This window comes from Penicillium atrosanguineum (assembly GCF_028827265.1).
Source record: "Penicillium atrosanguineum strain IBT 20685 chromosome Unknown utg000001l_segment0_segment0, whole genome shotgun sequence".
In the NCBI taxonomy this organism is placed as follows: Eukaryota; Fungi; Ascomycota; class Eurotiomycetes; order Eurotiales; family Aspergillaceae; genus Penicillium; species Penicillium atrosanguineum.
In genome coordinates, this window is record NW_026623133.1 from 2,354,683 (window position 1) to 2,369,627 (window position 14,945).

General features: G+C 50.2%; 8 protein-coding genes across 8 annotated transcripts; 3 read left to right on the forward strand and 5 right to left on the reverse strand.

The window, feature by feature from the left end:
- Positions 1 to 154: 154 nt before the first annotated feature.
- Positions 155 to 1,193, reverse strand: N7443_000910 (intradiol ring-cleavage dioxygenase; the record flags this gene model as incomplete). The annotated part of the gene is made up of 2 exons (XM_056880966.1): positions 155 to 507; positions 578 to 1,193. The coding sequence occupies 2 exons, from the start codon at positions 1,191 to 1,193 to the stop codon at positions 155 to 157; spliced, it is 969 nt and encodes a 322-aa protein (XP_056746204.1).
- Positions 1,194 to 4,437: 3,244 nt separating this feature from the next.
- On the reverse strand, positions 4,438 to 5,965 carry N7443_000911 (putative cyclin-dependent protein kinase complex component; the record flags this gene model as incomplete). The annotated part of the gene is made up of 2 exons (XM_056880967.1): positions 4,438 to 4,713; positions 4,766 to 5,965. The coding sequence occupies 2 exons, from the start codon at positions 5,963 to 5,965 to the stop codon at positions 4,438 to 4,440; spliced, it is 1,476 nt and encodes a 491-aa protein (XP_056746205.1).
- Positions 5,966 to 7,239: 1,274 nt separating this feature from the next.
- On the reverse strand, positions 7,240 to 8,176 carry pre3 (proteasome core particle subunit beta 1; the record flags this gene model as incomplete). The annotated part of the gene is made up of 5 exons (XM_056880968.1): positions 7,240 to 7,564; positions 7,615 to 7,890; positions 7,952 to 7,966; positions 8,033 to 8,078; positions 8,137 to 8,176. The coding sequence occupies 5 exons, from the start codon at positions 8,174 to 8,176 to the stop codon at positions 7,240 to 7,242; spliced, it is 702 nt and encodes a 233-aa protein (XP_056746206.1).
- Positions 8,177 to 8,500: 324 nt separating this feature from the next.
- On the forward strand, positions 8,501 to 9,596 carry N7443_000913 (alpha/beta hydrolase; the record flags this gene model as incomplete). The annotated part of the gene is made up of 4 exons (XM_056880969.1): positions 8,501 to 8,640; positions 8,700 to 9,212; positions 9,268 to 9,393; positions 9,443 to 9,596. 4 exons carry the CDS (start codon positions 8,501 to 8,503, stop codon positions 9,594 to 9,596), a joined length of 933 nt encoding a protein of 310 aa, XP_056746207.1.
- A 716-nt stretch (positions 9,597 to 10,312) lies between these two features.
- Positions 10,313 to 11,409, reverse strand: N7443_000914 (ATP11 family protein; the record flags this gene model as incomplete). Its single annotated transcript, XM_056880970.1, has 2 exons — positions 10,313 to 11,177; positions 11,234 to 11,409. 2 exons carry the CDS (start codon positions 11,407 to 11,409, stop codon positions 10,313 to 10,315), a joined length of 1,041 nt encoding a protein of 346 aa, XP_056746208.1.
- A 216-nt stretch (positions 11,410 to 11,625) lies between these two features.
- N7443_000915 (uncharacterized protein) lies at positions 11,626 to 12,497 on the forward strand (the record flags this gene model as incomplete). The annotated part of the gene is made up of 2 exons (XM_056880971.1): positions 11,626 to 11,795; positions 11,930 to 12,497. 2 exons carry the CDS (start codon positions 11,626 to 11,628, stop codon positions 12,495 to 12,497), a joined length of 738 nt encoding a protein of 245 aa, XP_056746209.1.
- A 179-nt stretch (positions 12,498 to 12,676) lies between these two features.
- N7443_000916 (alpha-L-arabinofuranosidase AxhA-1) lies at positions 12,677 to 13,060 on the forward strand (the record flags this gene model as incomplete). The annotated part of the gene is made up of 1 exon (XM_056880972.1): positions 12,677 to 13,060. One exon carries the CDS (start codon positions 12,677 to 12,679, stop codon positions 13,058 to 13,060), a length of 384 nt encoding a protein of 127 aa, XP_056746210.1.
- A 299-nt stretch (positions 13,061 to 13,359) lies between these two features.
- Positions 13,360 to 14,466, reverse strand: N7443_000917 (uncharacterized protein; the record flags this gene model as incomplete). Its single annotated transcript, XM_056880973.1, has 1 exon — positions 13,360 to 14,466. One exon carries the CDS (start codon positions 14,464 to 14,466, stop codon positions 13,360 to 13,362), a length of 1,107 nt encoding a protein of 368 aa, XP_056746211.1.
- Between the last annotated feature and the right edge of the window lie 479 nt (positions 14,467 to 14,945).

Genomic DNA, 14,945 nt, shown 5'->3' on the forward strand with positions numbered 1-14,945 from the left:
AAATTCGAACAGACCGCTATTTCCGAGGCAGCGATAGTATAGCATCATCATCATTAGTGCAGGGCGCATGATGTAGTTTCCGGCGTACTCAAGGTGAGGATACTTAAACGCTTCCGAAAATCCTGGATCCCGTCCCTCCTCCCCTAGAAGGCTCTCATGATGCAGACCAATGCTCATCCTCAATGGCCGAAGTATCCACCCCAATTGTGATGTACCCAACCAAGCCTTTCGAAAGATTGTTCTCATCGAGAGGCACGACCGAGACAACTGGGTTGTAAAAATTCTTAGTACCTTTCGAAAACTCCATGTCCACAGCATTGCGGGTGCGTTTAATCTGAGTATGGGAGGAGTAAGGCTCCATTGCCATGATCTTTTCTTCCAGCTCTTCATCGAAGTACAGTTGTCCGGTGCTAACTGTATTCTCGAAGACCAAAGTTCCGTTTTCGCGGGTGGTCCAGTCGGTGTGCACTTGGACATGGATATGGATAGCTCTCTCAATGTAGAAACCTATTGGTATGGGATGTTAGCTGAGAAGAACCTCTCTCATCTGGAATCGCATAAGATTATTTAAACACACCCGGGAATATAGTCTTCATCTGCATCATTCCGTGCTCATCGGTTGGCCACATGCCCCGAAGCCAAGTTTCGGAGTCGGTATGAATGTCCGTGCTGCCGACAACAAAGTCCGAGATGTTCTTGCCCTCCTCAGCAAGGAGTTTGGGAAACTTGATATTAGGAGACAGCTTAGTGAAGCTAGAGTAGCTTCCCGTTGCATTGCAGTGCCAAAAATCGACCATCACGCCCTCTAAAGGGCTACAGGTGGCCATATCCATGACTCCAATGTCCAGCCACAGGGGCACTCCCACCTGATCCTCTGTCATATCCTGCCGAAGGGTCTGAGACCGCGGCCAGTAGTATGGACCTGCAGTGACCTCAGGGGTGAGGACACAGGTGTCGTTTTGCAGAGCCTCGTAAACGGGGGCTTGCGTTTGGATCTGGACAGTCGTGTTTCCAATATGCCCGAGGTCTCTTTTCCAACGCTTTTCGTTGAAACGAGCGACATGCTGCGCACAACGGCCGGAGAGTTTGGCCTTGTGAGCCATTTCAGCATCGGAGGGTGTAGCATGGGGTCCGGGGTGGGCAGTGACCACGAAAGCCAGGCTGGCTGACGCCAACAGAGAGGAGAAGCGCATAGTAGGAAATTTCTCTGGGAGAGGTTGAAGAGGAGTTGTTTGAGTGTGATTCTACAATTTCGACTCTACCTAGGGTGAGCCTTTATAGACTTCAATCTAGAGCCCCAAACACACGAGGGAGACGAGATAAGAGGAACGGGCCTATAGTTTCGGCCGATTGGGGATATTCTGGATCGGCATACGCAAGTGTCTGAGCCTCAGGAAGTCTGGTGGGTACGAGATACTGATACACTCGTCTATGAATAAGAATATACCACCACTCCGTAAGCTAGTGACATTGGAACCTTGCTAGTGGCTCTGTCAAACTCTATTCAGGTCCTCATGGAATTAAGACGTGAACCCTCTACAACCTTCTTCAAGCCACAATGAGCGCGTATTTTGACAGCTCCCAGTCTTATTTAGCAAGGTTTAGATCCTTTCTTGTCAATCAGCACCACCGTGCTTAAGAAATAAGTTATCACGGCGAGGTTTGGCTCGTTTTGATAGCAAATGCTGCACATGTGGATACGGAGTTTTACGTACCTGTGTTTCGCAAGCTCATATGATATCAGCGTATGTTGTGAAGACGCTCCAATAAAAAGGGAATGTTTATTAATAGTCTGGAGGGATATTTCCACAATCTTTGCAGATCTCACCGGAAGTGATATTTCTCCTTGTGCCTGGCTGTTTCTCGTCCCATTCCCATTCCCCTGACTATCTCTGACATATCTGCACCCACTTTCCCTTCAAATGACTTGTCTGAGACATCCCCAGCCACGCCTTGTTTTTTTGACCTCAATCAGCTACCAACACGGCAGCCAAGGTGATCAACGTAAAGGACTTGAAGGTTCTTACGGACAATGAGCGATGTACTTAGGCTGGTACCAACCGCGCATTTGATACTTAAACAGACTCTACGAACAAATAATGATGAAACTGCGAGCACAATTGTTGAGGAGTGGGTCCGTTTAGTTCCTTGTGGAGAACGTCTAGAAAATAGGTGGAAGTCGGGGAACAGATCCCGGTCTTTCCCCGAGGCCCTGATTTGGATGTTGAGCTTAGTAACGTGGCTAAGAATTTAATCTTGCCTCTGGTTTTCCCAAGAATGAGCACACCATCGAGTTTGAAGAACTTTTGACTGCTTCTCAAGGTATTATGGACAGGTGCATAATATCAGTCCGTCGGAGAGGTAAAATCCACGAATATTTAAAGCTACGGGCTTTACCATCGCCCCGGGTAGGGGCAAGGAGAGATCTCCCTATACCGCTGACTAATGGTCCATCAGTATGACGCTCTACGATAGGTAGTGTTCTCAAGCACACGTAATACGGGTTATCGTTGTCTTGATATTTCGGAATCAACCGATACTTTATTGAGCTCCACCTAGTACCGGGAAGACCGCTCGACTACTTGGAAAATTTCGCTGAATTGCGACCTTAATAGTCTTGGTGATCCTCATTGAACTTTTCACGAATATCACTTAGACCTTAGACTAATTACACTTTCTGAGCTCAACAAGTTACAGTGAGAAGTATCTCTCAGCTCCATCTGATAGCGAAAGGTATTTGAAAGGGTTTAGAGGCCATTGACAGCCTAATACCCAGCTAGTCCTCGACTGAGGCAATGATGCAGGCGGATCAATAAAGTGGCGCCAGCCAAACAGTAGAAATTCATATCCTGCGGGCCAGCCAAGATCAGGTACTCTTCAAGTGAGGCTAATTCCAAATGCTGGAGCATGTATATATACGTAAGTGCTCAATTCTGGGTGTTAGCTGTAAGCCTCATCCTCTTCTCATCGCCCCGGCCCCGTCCAAGTCATTAGCTCGTCCTACTTTGGCGATTCACTGATTCAATATGACAACTGCAGCAAATACCACTTCTGGCTGCTTAGCAGAACTTTACGAATTCCAGACCCAAAGCCCGCATGCGCTATGCTAGTGGCATATAGGAAATCCTTCGTCATCATGACAAGTTTGCTCTTTAAGCTTCTGTCACATCTAATGGCGGGTACAATTACTACTGCCTTTCAATAGACCAGACTGTCGGTGAGCTGGCTAAATGTCTCATGACGGCATCTGAAGCAAGCCAAGCCTAGTACAATCTAGAGCGAACGCCACTACTTCTACGAGTACAACCATTTTAAAGAACTACAACTTTGAGTTCTTTAACTACCAAAAGCCCTGTATCATGGTCTAATAGCTCAGGGTTCGTGAAAGGTGCCAAAATTTCGATAGCTGTTATTGGCGTGATGGGACTGTTACTGTTTGGCTCTCTTGTGTGAATAACCGACTTTATAGGTTATAGCTACTAAGGGCATCAAAGCGATATAGTAGCTTTTACTAAGTTTTACCGAGATACAGTAGGTTTCATTTAAACCACCTGAAGCTATGTCTAACTCGGATAGATTATACACTAAGGCAATATTGAAATAGAAGGGGTCGTCTTCGTTATTTATATATCTTGCAGAATATTTTTAAATTCCACTGCGAGAATGATATTAGAGTATCTTTGAAGAAAACATTCAGTGCTCGAATTTGAGATCTCCAGGTATTACTGTTCTTCATTTCCTCAGAACTAGCGTTTCATTCATTTATAGAGCTCGGTAGGCACCAGTTTCGAGAAATAGATGCTGTAGCCTCCCCGTCCACATAACAATGTTTGAAGCTAATCTCACCACTGATGCTTTTCGCAATCAAGTGTCAATCAAGACCATCCAATTACGACTCAAAACAGTACAGACAGAACGAGTAAAATTGGAGATTGCTCACTCGCCCTAAGAACCCAGAACCATAAACATCGCAGATGCAACAAGACACGCCTTCAACACCGAACCATGTCGAAAAGCAGACATACATCGAAAAATCAAACTAATAAAAACAAAGAAACAACCCGGTGAAACGGCCCACTAGATGTGTAATGTATGAAAAATTGAAATCCTGAAAAGTTGAAAAGCTGCAGACGGGGGAATAGCAGCAAGAATAACCTGGGAGCTCCACAAACAAGAAAAAGAGAGAAAGAATCTATACAGTCGTGACGTGTAAATGCGCGAGGCAAATTGCAGACCCGAGAAGCGTGAGGATTGAGAAAGGGACGCCAAAAAAGGGAGCCGATTGAGATGAAGGTCAGGATCGGGGTTGAATACCCCTGGAAGGTGGGACAACCGGTATAAAGTGAACGCTCAGCGCCGAGGCACAGGTGAATGCGCGAATATAAGCGAGGAGGTAGAGTCTGGCGGTCTAGCTTGCCTTAAAGCGGAAATGGTGGCTTAAGGCGGTGTCGGCGTTTGTCCGAGCCCGTGATCTCGGCGTTTCTCGTGAGACCGCATGTACATGGCATCGGATTGGGAATCTGACATGGACGGTGGAATAGCTCGGGGCGCGGCCATCTGTTGTTGTTGAGCGACGACCTCACGGGCGTAGAACTCTACGAGCATAGTGCCATAGGATTCGAGCTCCTCGACCGGGATAGCAAGTCGGAAATCGTTGAGTAATAGGAACTGCAGTTCCAGATGATTAAGCTCCACAAGCGGAAGACCTCCAACCTGCATACCGGATTAGAGAGGGGAACGCGTTAGACGAATCAAGTAAGCATACCTTTGCGTAGCGTGAATTGGTGTAAAAGACATCGGAGAAGAATTTACTCGCGCAGGTCACGCCCGCGATGACCAGTCGGTGGATATTAAAACTATCGACGACGAAAAAGTGGGAGAGGCTCTCGTCTTCCCCTTGGGGGTATAGTGCGGGGGAGATGGATGCGTTCGGGCCTTTGGGGTCTGAAGCTGTCATGCCTGCCGAGGAGGGTGGTGTAACAATCGAGGAATCCTGCGCGTGTCGGCCTGCCGGAGAGTGGTATGATTCTGAACCGGTAGATGGAGTCGGTTCATATCGTTGCTGTACAGGGTCGTCTTGCCCACTGTTGACAAGCTCAGTCATGCGGTCGAAATAGACCAGCAAGCTGAGGAATACCTCGTAGGTAGTTGGGCAGTATTTGTGGATGCGGGTGAGGTAGCTGAGGATGGTGATGCTGGGGACGTTCTTGCCGTGGAAGGCAAGAACGCTGGTCGCCTGAGGAGTCAGGTTGGAGGCGCCGTCGGGCGGAGGGATGTGGCGATGAACATGTTCGTGATGGGTATCGTTGGTGGTGGTGATCTTGGTGAGGAGCCCGGCGACCATCTCAATGATCTCGGTGACGGGCATGGAGCTGATCTCGAAGTGGCGTGGTTGTGTGCCATGGCCCGGGTTCTGAGATCTGGCCAGGAATTCTTCGCTGGCCAGGCTCTGAATGTGAGACAAGCTCTGGACACGGATTCGGCTTGGTGAGTTGGCTTCTGAATTTCCAAGTGACTGCATCGATCGGAATGTTGGTTGCAATCGTGGCGACTCGGGTGAGGACTGGGTATATGGGTTGGGCCCGGAATTCATGGAGTCGGTGGCATGGCCACTTGAGTATGGAGTGGCGGTGTTGGAATATGACGGATGATCGCGAGCAACCCCATAATTTGAGTGGGAGGTCATCGAAGGCGGGGGATGGGACGGATTGTCGGAGGGGGCCCGAGTGGAAGGAGTGTGGGAGTTGATGTAGGCGGGGACATCCAAATGCGCAGGAAGCCGAGCAGAGCCTACAGCGGTTGGCGGGGCGGTGGAAGTGGAAGTGGGGGTCGAGTTGGAGGAAGTCGATCTAGAGCGTCCCTCTAGTTGAGATGCGCGAGTGTATTCGGTGTATTCAGTGTTGCGCGTACCCAACATCTTGCAGTCGATCTGTTCCGGCACGTGGTTGAGAATGACGGAGCCCATATCAAGGTGAAGCTTGGTCTCTGAGTTGCGTAGGCCGGGTCAGCAACGATCGCATTGGGCTTGGAAACAGCTCTCAACAATTGAGTGGCACGATCAAAGTGGAAAGAGGCAAGAAAACCGAGAAAGAGGGGGGGGGGTTTACATTCGATGACGATTGGCCTGGACAGGGCGATTCCAAGGACCAGAGCGCGAATCCAGTTCAACCCCGGCAGAGATGGGAGGGGGGGTTCGATCACCAAAAAGCGCCGATCCGAGCCATTGCAGAAGGGAAAACAGGATAGCTTTTTGGAGGTGAGCTTAGAAAGAAAGTTGTTAGGTGGAAATGGCAGGAAACGTTTCCACGGTGAGGTCGGTGGAGATGGACGGTCGAACCGGGAAAGTGAAACTGCCTTTTAAGTCTTCCTTTTCTCCAAATAAAAGGGGGATTTTCGTTTCAACTAAGATCTACTTCCAAAGGCCAATCCAGAAAGAGGGAGGGCAGAAAGAAGGAAAGAAAGAGCAGAGAGGTGGAGGGAAAGGAGGGAAAGATATAGGTCTAGACTGCCGCAGCCGTCATAGTCATCTCGAGGAACTTGACCCAGTATCTCAACTATCATATCCCCCCATCTTGAAGGGAGCTACACCCGGGAATCTTGGAATAGAATGTGGGACACATCGATTCGACTGTTATCGGGGGCTTGGGATATAAAAGACGGTGTAGCGTCTAATATCGGGCGAATGACAGGGCGATGTCAGCGCCCGTGGTGCCGTGGCCGCCGGTGATTCTACAATAGACTTCACGGATGAATCCGCTGACGGGGAACCGGGGAAAGTAGATTATTGCAATTGAATTTGGCATTTTCTGAGGTAGCCTATCTCGTCCAATGCTCACGCCATGCGTTTTATACAGATTTATCCCTAGGTTCCCGGCCGGTGGATGCTGCAGATGTGAGATGCAGAGACGCATATCCCAATCATCTACCACCGGGCCACCAGACGTGATGTAATTGACCACGGATATCCCAGAACCCTGCGAGATTTTCTACTTCTTACGGCCAGGGATCTTATCCAAGTTTCATGAGACCCCCCCGGTTTCTCCTAACAATACCATTATCCAGCATATTCTCGATAGCCGTTGCTACCCAAGCGCTTGGAGTGCCAGACAGTCACTACTAGCGCATAGGACAGGCTAGGATGCATCTCCGCGTGGGGTGCATGACCTGCATCTTTTTCGAGATTCATGAAACCATGTCAATATTCTGCGGCTCGACAAGATGCTATTCGTACATCACTCATTAATTTGTCACTCCGGGCCCGGTGTAGTTGGTGTCCGGTAGGTACAGGTGCCGCACGGCGCCCTTCTTGGTCAAGACCACCATACGAATCACGCCACCAGAGCTACCGTCCCACTTGATCGCCTCCTGCAACGAATTCCGCACGAAGTCGATGCCCTCTTCCTCCGTCATCTGCTCCTTCCAGTTTGCGTCGGTATATCCGTAGATGTAGGTCGAACCGGAGCCGCCGATCGCGAACGACTGCTTGTGTAGGGAGCCGCCCAGCGGTATCGAGTACACCTGGCCGCCGTGCTTGGGGTCGTATCCGGCAATGATGATGCCCGCACTATGTTCTGTCAGCATGGATCTAGCTCAATGTGCACAAGAAGAGCTGACCTGAGCGCATCTTTGTTCTCATAGCACAATTCCTGGAAAAGCGAAGCGGCCACCTGCGTGCTGGGAGCCTCGTTGTTGACGACGCCGTACATGTTGAGATGGTAGGAGACAATGTCTGCCACAGCCTGGGTATCCGCGGCCGAACCAGAGCGGCAGCACCAGATGGTGTCGTGCACCTGTGTCAATTTGTCGGTGACTCGGTTGGCAATGTAAGCACCAGTGGTTGTGCGGCTGTCGGCGCCCAGAATAACACCGTCCTTGAAGTTGATCGCCATACTGCGGACTGATTAGAAGCTGCGGTCGAAAGGGAAGGAGTGTCGAGCTCCGATTCACTCACATGGAGGTTCCAAGGCTAGAGAGGCAGCGGTTAGCATTTGGCTCAAAAAACAAAGGGAAACACAATCCGGAAGAAACGCACTTAACCTCTCCACTTTTCAGGTGCTGCATATCGACGTGGATGCCATCTAGAAGATGGATGTTAGCTCCTCTGTCGATGGGATGATGGCGATAGCTTGGGCTCACCTTCACCCAACATTCCCGTGACGCCGTGGCTGGAAACCATTGTGTAATCCGAGTGCAATAAAGTCAATAAGGAGGAAATAGAATTATCCAAGGAATAAAGGGGGAGGTGAAGTGCAAGGAGATGGGGAGATGTGATCAGGTAGCTGTAAGGAAGGCAGAAGCTCAACGCGTCCAGCTCGGGCGGTGAGCGGTGACCCCAGCGTTTGATAGGACGCATCGCCCTATCGCCAACCCTGAGTCTCCTGAAACGAGCATCTCGCTCCTTGGGTGTGTTTACTCGTCTTTACCTTGTACAACGATTCAAATACTTAATTCTTGCAAACCTCCACTCCTTCAACCGCCCTCATTCCGGGATCGAGTCGCCATGTCTGATTCACCTCCTTCGACCCCAGCCTGGAGCATCAGCAACATGGCCAATAGCGCAATGACATTCCTACGTCTTCCTGTCCTGGCATCGTCCGGCCTCGCAGTGGTCGCAAGTGGCCTCTTATACTTCAAGCAAAAGTAGGAACCCTATGGGATCCTCCCTGCGCAAGACCCCTCGTTATTGACACGGTATCTAGTGAATTGATATACCCCCGCAATGTCCCCGTCGATGCGCGAACCGAAGTCCCGAGCCCCCGTCAATTCGGCATCACAGACTTTGAAGACCTTCAGATTCCGACGCCAGATGGCGAGACACTGCACGCCTTCTTCCTGCGGCAACCAAAGACTCGCTTCCGTCGCGACATGACAGTCCTGATGTTCCATGGAAATGCTGGTAACATCGGCCACCGAGTTCCCATCGCCAAGGCGATCCAGGATACACTTCAGTGCAATGTTATCTTGTTGGAGTATCGGGGGTACGGCCTGTCGACCGGCACGCCGGATGAGGCAGGCTTGAAGATTGATGCTCAGACTGGTCTTGACTACATGCGCCAGCGCCCCGAGTTCAGCGATACCAAGTTCGTGATCTATGGTCAAAGTCTGGGCGGGGCTGTGGCTATCAACCTCGTTGCGACAAATCAGGAGCAGGGTGATATTGGTGGTTTGATCTTGGAGAATACTTTTTTGAGTATTCGCAAGCTGATCCCTAGGTGAGTTTGCTCAGCGGTATTACTGTTTCAGAACCTGATCTAACCATTCTACAAGTGTATTCCCTCCTGCTAGATACCTTGCTCGTCTGTGCCACCAATACTGGACGAGCGAAGATGTGCTGCCTATGATCACCAAGGTGCCGGTTCTCTTCCTGAGTGGACTCAAGGACGAACTTGTGCCGTATGTACACTTCTCTTATCATTGTTTGACCAACACTAATACCGCATAGGCCATCAAATATGACCCAACTCTTCGCTGCTTGCAAGTCCGAACGCAAGATCTGGCGCACACTACCCAACGGCGGCCACAACGACTCCGTTGCCGAACCGGGCTACTTCGACCACATCCACTCGTTCATCCGTGAGGAGGTCGAAAGCGAGTAACCGTTTAATTCAATAATGATATCAATTTGGAAGCATTGGTTACAACCCTGGCCTTAGCTGTCTAGCATGGACCTCATACAATGATACCCGCCCACAGCTCAAGACTTAAGCTGTCTCTTTTGCTCATTATTTCTGGCTTGGTAGGCTATTTACAAGGTCATTCGATGCTGCCTTAAGTCCCGGACTAATTGCCTGTGTCTTTACGCTTCTGCCTGTTCAAACAATCACTGGCACTATGTCTCCCTTTCTCTCAATGTCCATGTGATACAAACGACTTTGCTCTCGGAGTTTTGTGTTAGGTTAGGCTCGAGGCTTCATTTTTCCTTTTTGTATGCATGGGATGTTTTCTGTGTTTTTGGTACTGGGTGGCTGTTTTCTTTGTTTCTTTCTTCTTTTTTCCTTTCGGGGTTACTACTTCGTGTAGATATGAGAGGGGCATGTTGCTTTCCTCGAATCATGTATCATTTGTTACACATATCGATTCTGCATTGGTTTAATAGCTGGAAATAATTCTACAAGATTCAAGAGCAGGCTTTGTTCGTAGACGGATTGTAATATTGTGGATGTCTTTAGTATACAAAGGTTCAGCTGAATAGCTCCAATCTAGCTCTAATAGAACGCCGGATGAAGTCCAAGTCCAACTGCCAAACGGACACATATGGTACAGGTCATCGGGCATGAGCCCAGTGTAGTAGATAGATAGGGCAAAGAAACATCTAGTTGATGCGCTCAGCCTCCTCGAGGAGTTCATCAACCTTGAAGTTCTCCGCATCGCCGCGAGTGAACATCTTCACCAGCTCACTCTTCCGGCCACTAGCCTGGCCCTCGAAGTCATAGAATCGCTGCACACAGCTAACCAACCACGTAGCCTCAGTAGTCGAGACACCGCGATCCGGAACAATCTGTCCATGCATAAGGACCAGTCCCTTATCATCCGCCAGATCGAGATGGTGGGTAACAGTAGTATGAGGCTGAGCATACGAACCATGCATCTTATACGCACCGAGGTGCGTGAAGATCACAGTCGAAGTGTGGGTGTTGACAGTCTCGCCCTTAGGCTTAGCAGACTCCTCCGCCGGCGGGTGGAAAGCCCACTGCAGGAAGTGGATATCCGCGCCAGAGCCAAGCGGGTTGCCGTCGGCGTCGACCTCTTCGGGACCGATGTCGTCGGTCTGCTGGCGCGGGAGGGGGAGGACGAATTGCGGGTTGTGACGTGCGGCGTGGGCGATACGCTTATATATGTCTAGAGGAATGGCGGCGGTGATAGAGGTGCCATCATTTGCGAAGCGGAGGCGCCACAGGGCTTCGATTTCTTTGGCTGGAAGCTCGCGAATCTTCTCGACATCTAGGTATGTGCTGAGCGGTTTGATAGGGGTTTCGCTGCTGGAGGCCTTGCGTGCGGCCTTGACGGTGGGGTCCGCATCCGGGGTCGGAGAAGCTTGGAATGGAGGGGGTGTTCCAGTGACTTTGGATGAAGGAGTCACGGTCTCTGGTGTTACGACGGTGGATGCTTTGTAGCGAAGGTCTTTGATCTTTTCGGTATAGGCTTCCTTCAAGGATTCGACAGATTCATGACCCTCTCTGTAGGAGGTATATCAATTGAATGATACTGGTGATTTTCGGGGAGGTAAACTTACTGCTTGGCCTTCTCGTCAAGCTTCGACCGATATTTGTCCAAGACATACTTGGGATCGTGATGCGAGGCAAGGAAGCGCACGTCGTGAACCTGCGCCCAACGACGCTGCTGGTTCCGCAGCAGGCGCGTCTGGCCTCGGACTACGGATTGAAATCCCTGGAGTCGGAAAGATGCCATGTTGATCCACAATACTGTGCAACGTGGGAATCTTGTCGACGATAAGAAGATCGGGAACCCCGCTGATGTAAGCACATGACATAAGCACATACAAATGCCCCACTCTGGGGGTGCAGGGTAAAATCGAAGTATCCCTGAAAGTGAGATTCGTCAGCTTTATATCTTGACTTTTTCAAATTACAGTTGCTTCAAGCTCTCCCTATATCACAGCACAACATGGCTACCCGAACTGAAACCGAAATTGTTTTGTTCGACTTGGCCTGCACCAAGAATGTCTGCTTCTCTCCGGTTGTTTGGCGCATTCGCCTTATGCTCAACTACAAACGCATCCCTTTTGAGACAAAATCCATTGAATTTCCCGACATTCAGCCAACTTTGAAAAGCCTGTGAGCCAAAAGTCATCCTGACAATCTTCGTTGATTATCCCCCAGCCAGCTTGCCTTTGCTTTATATCCTAAAACATATCCCCAAAGCACTGACTCCGCGTAAAGAAAAAGCCTCCCGACCTAACACTTCACAGCGACGTACACCCTATCGAAACTTCTCCGGGAATCGACCATAGATACACAGTTCCAGTTATTTTCCACAAACCAAGCAACAGATATATCATTGAATCCGCCCTCATCGCAGAATTTCTCGAGTCAACCTACCCAGACCTGCCAGTACCGCTGACGTCAGAAATCGGCGTTGAGATCGAGGCTAAGGCACGCCGAGTAGTCGGTGTAGTTTTCCGTTCAGCGGTGATGCCGCGCGAGATAAATATTCTATCCCCACGGGCGCGGGAGTACTTCCGACGTACGCGGGAAGCCTCCCTCGGGCATCCGCTCGAAGACCTGCTCGTCAATGAGGAGGAAAGTTGGAATGCGGCAAGCGATAATATGCGCGCTGTCGGTGAATTGATGCAGACCAACAAAGCAGATGGGCCTTTTGTGCTAGGTGCGAAGCCGAGCTATACTGACTTCTTCATTGCGGGGTCCCTTCAATCTGCGAGGGTCATCGATGAGGGTGTCTTTCAGAGGATAACGAAGTATCCCGGTTACAAGGAGATTTATGAAGCTTGCTTGCCTTACATGGAGAAGAAAGATTAAAAAGGCGAATTGATACTATCCCATATCTTGCATTCTTAGGAACCGTGGGTGGATCATTCCCATTTCCCGATCCATCGGGAAATTCGAGTTTGTCAGCGAATGCCCTCAAAACAACTCCTCAGGCCTATTTAAATGAAGGTGTAATCAAATTTTATCAAGTTTCACTTCAATATACCAGAATGTCCTTCGTTCAAAAAGAGTTCACCACCCCACCACCCTTCCCCGCACCAGGAACGTCCCCAGACTCCGCCTCCGCAAAGCCATGGTACTCAGTCACTACAGGGATCTGGGAGCTACACCTAAATGGAAATGCACAGCATAAAGCTGTGCTACAATGGTGGGAACCACGCACAGCCACAGACAGTCAGCCAATCACGCATACTTTCATCGAAGAGGTGTGCTTCCTGAAGGGGAAACTGAAGGATCTTACGCTGGGAGAGTCCTGGGGTGTTGGGGCATATGCCTATCGCAAGCCTGGAATGAAACATGGGCCTTATGTCGCTTCAGATGAGGGTTGTTTGATGTTTGTTAAAGTTACGCCGGCTCCTGCTGGTGTTGATTGAGTATTCTAGGTTGAGGTGAACCGATTCAATGCCCGGAGGTTTATTCATATACTGTCGAAGTTGAAGTGTGTTAATTGAAATTTGAACTTTGTTGTTTTTTCTGTCCATATATTTACGTCTTTTTTTTGAGATTCTTTCTATAGATCGGCAGCTATGAATGAAACAAAATATCCCACATATGGGTGGACACCGAATCGTGCTCCAAGGTCCCCAGATGCTACCAGGGTATCATATGCAAACAAATAAACTGACAAGGGGCTTTTTCTCATAATCATGAGTCATAGTCATGGGAAAGTATTCTAAGCCTCTGAGTCTGTTACATCAGCCGCAGTGACCACAGTAATAGTTGGCACTCCACTGGCATCGGCTGGCTCATCCTGCTCCTCCAGGGCATCAGGGACAGAAGCTTCGAGGACAGGAGCTTCAGGAGCTTCAGAAGCTTCAGGCGCACTCTCCAGCGTCTCAGCATTCATTTTCTCATCTTCTCGTTCCTCCTCCTCTTCCTTCTCCTCTGCTTCCTCCCAGTTATCAACAACTTCAGCATAAGGCTGCGAGCGCAAAGACTTGCTAGCCCCAACGCCAGAGCGAAGGACCAACCGCTCCTTTTTGGAGTCAGAAGGCATGTTTCTATTTTGGTCAAGAGCAGAGAACATGGTCCGACCAGTGAACGAGCTCTGGATCGGCGTAGTGCTCCTCGTACTAGAAGCACTACCCTTGCTCCGAGAAGCAACCTGAGCCCAGCCGTCGGAACCTGCTTGCGTTTTGGCAGCATCACGGGTAGCCTTAGCCTCGAGAGCGGCTGCACGTTGCGCATCTCGCTCTTTGGTCATCTCTCGCTCGCGGAGTTTGACACACTCGCGGACACTTATGCCGCCAATGCCAATGGACGAACCAGTTCCCATACCAAAAACTGGTGGTGTCCAGGCAAGAGGCTTGAGAACGAAGACATGGCGGTGGGGCTCAGGATCGTGACTTTCAGTGTTGAAGCCCCAGTCCGTCGCAAGAGAATGGCTGAATGACCGGAGGGTCGATTTGGCCGGCTGGAAGCGGATGGACCGGTTCGTGGGATCGGTTGCCAGGGAGTGCAAGGTTGCCTCGTATGTTTGCAGTGTCGACAGAGGGACTGAAGATGCGAGTTTTACGTACTGATCAAGGGTTTCAGTGGAATATGGAAGGTTGCTGGAGGTGAAAGCCTGCACTGTCGTACTTGGGTTGATATCAATTCCGAGAGCAGAGGCTAAAGATCGATTGCGCTCCAAACGGGTGCACTCGTCGTCGCAAGTCAACGGAGTCAGCGTAGGCAGCCGCTCCGGTTGTTGGATTTGGCCCTTGGACGTGACAGCCTTGGAGGCACCACAGCGTCTCTGCTGGCGCAAACGTCCACAGCTACATGTCACTGTAAGCATTGACGAGCAGGCTGTCTTCTCTGGGCATGGGAAAGGTGCATGGCACGCCTCTGTACAGGGATGGCCACAAAGAGACTTGGTCTTTCCACAGGCCTGCTGACAGGGCTTGTCCGCATCTTCGCATTCACCTGGACGATGGCAATCTTTCTTGCAGAAATGAGAGCCGCACTTGAGTGGTTGACCACAAGGTTGGCCGCAGCGGGCATCTGTGAGCCAGCAAGGCACGTTTTTCATCACCTTCTTGCCACACAAACAATCTTTCTCGGTCAAGAATGGACATTTGGGACAGCCATCTGCGTTCATATGGCAGTTGTGGGCCGTCTGAGGGTGACCGCAAGACTTAGGTCGGGCACAGGGGAATGAGCATGGAGGCGGCTGAGTACCGCAGGGCTGCGGTGGATAAAGGATAGATCTTCCGCAGTTACAGGCAATCTCTTCGAAGATCGCTTCCCGACAGGTATTGCAGGGACCTTTGTGGC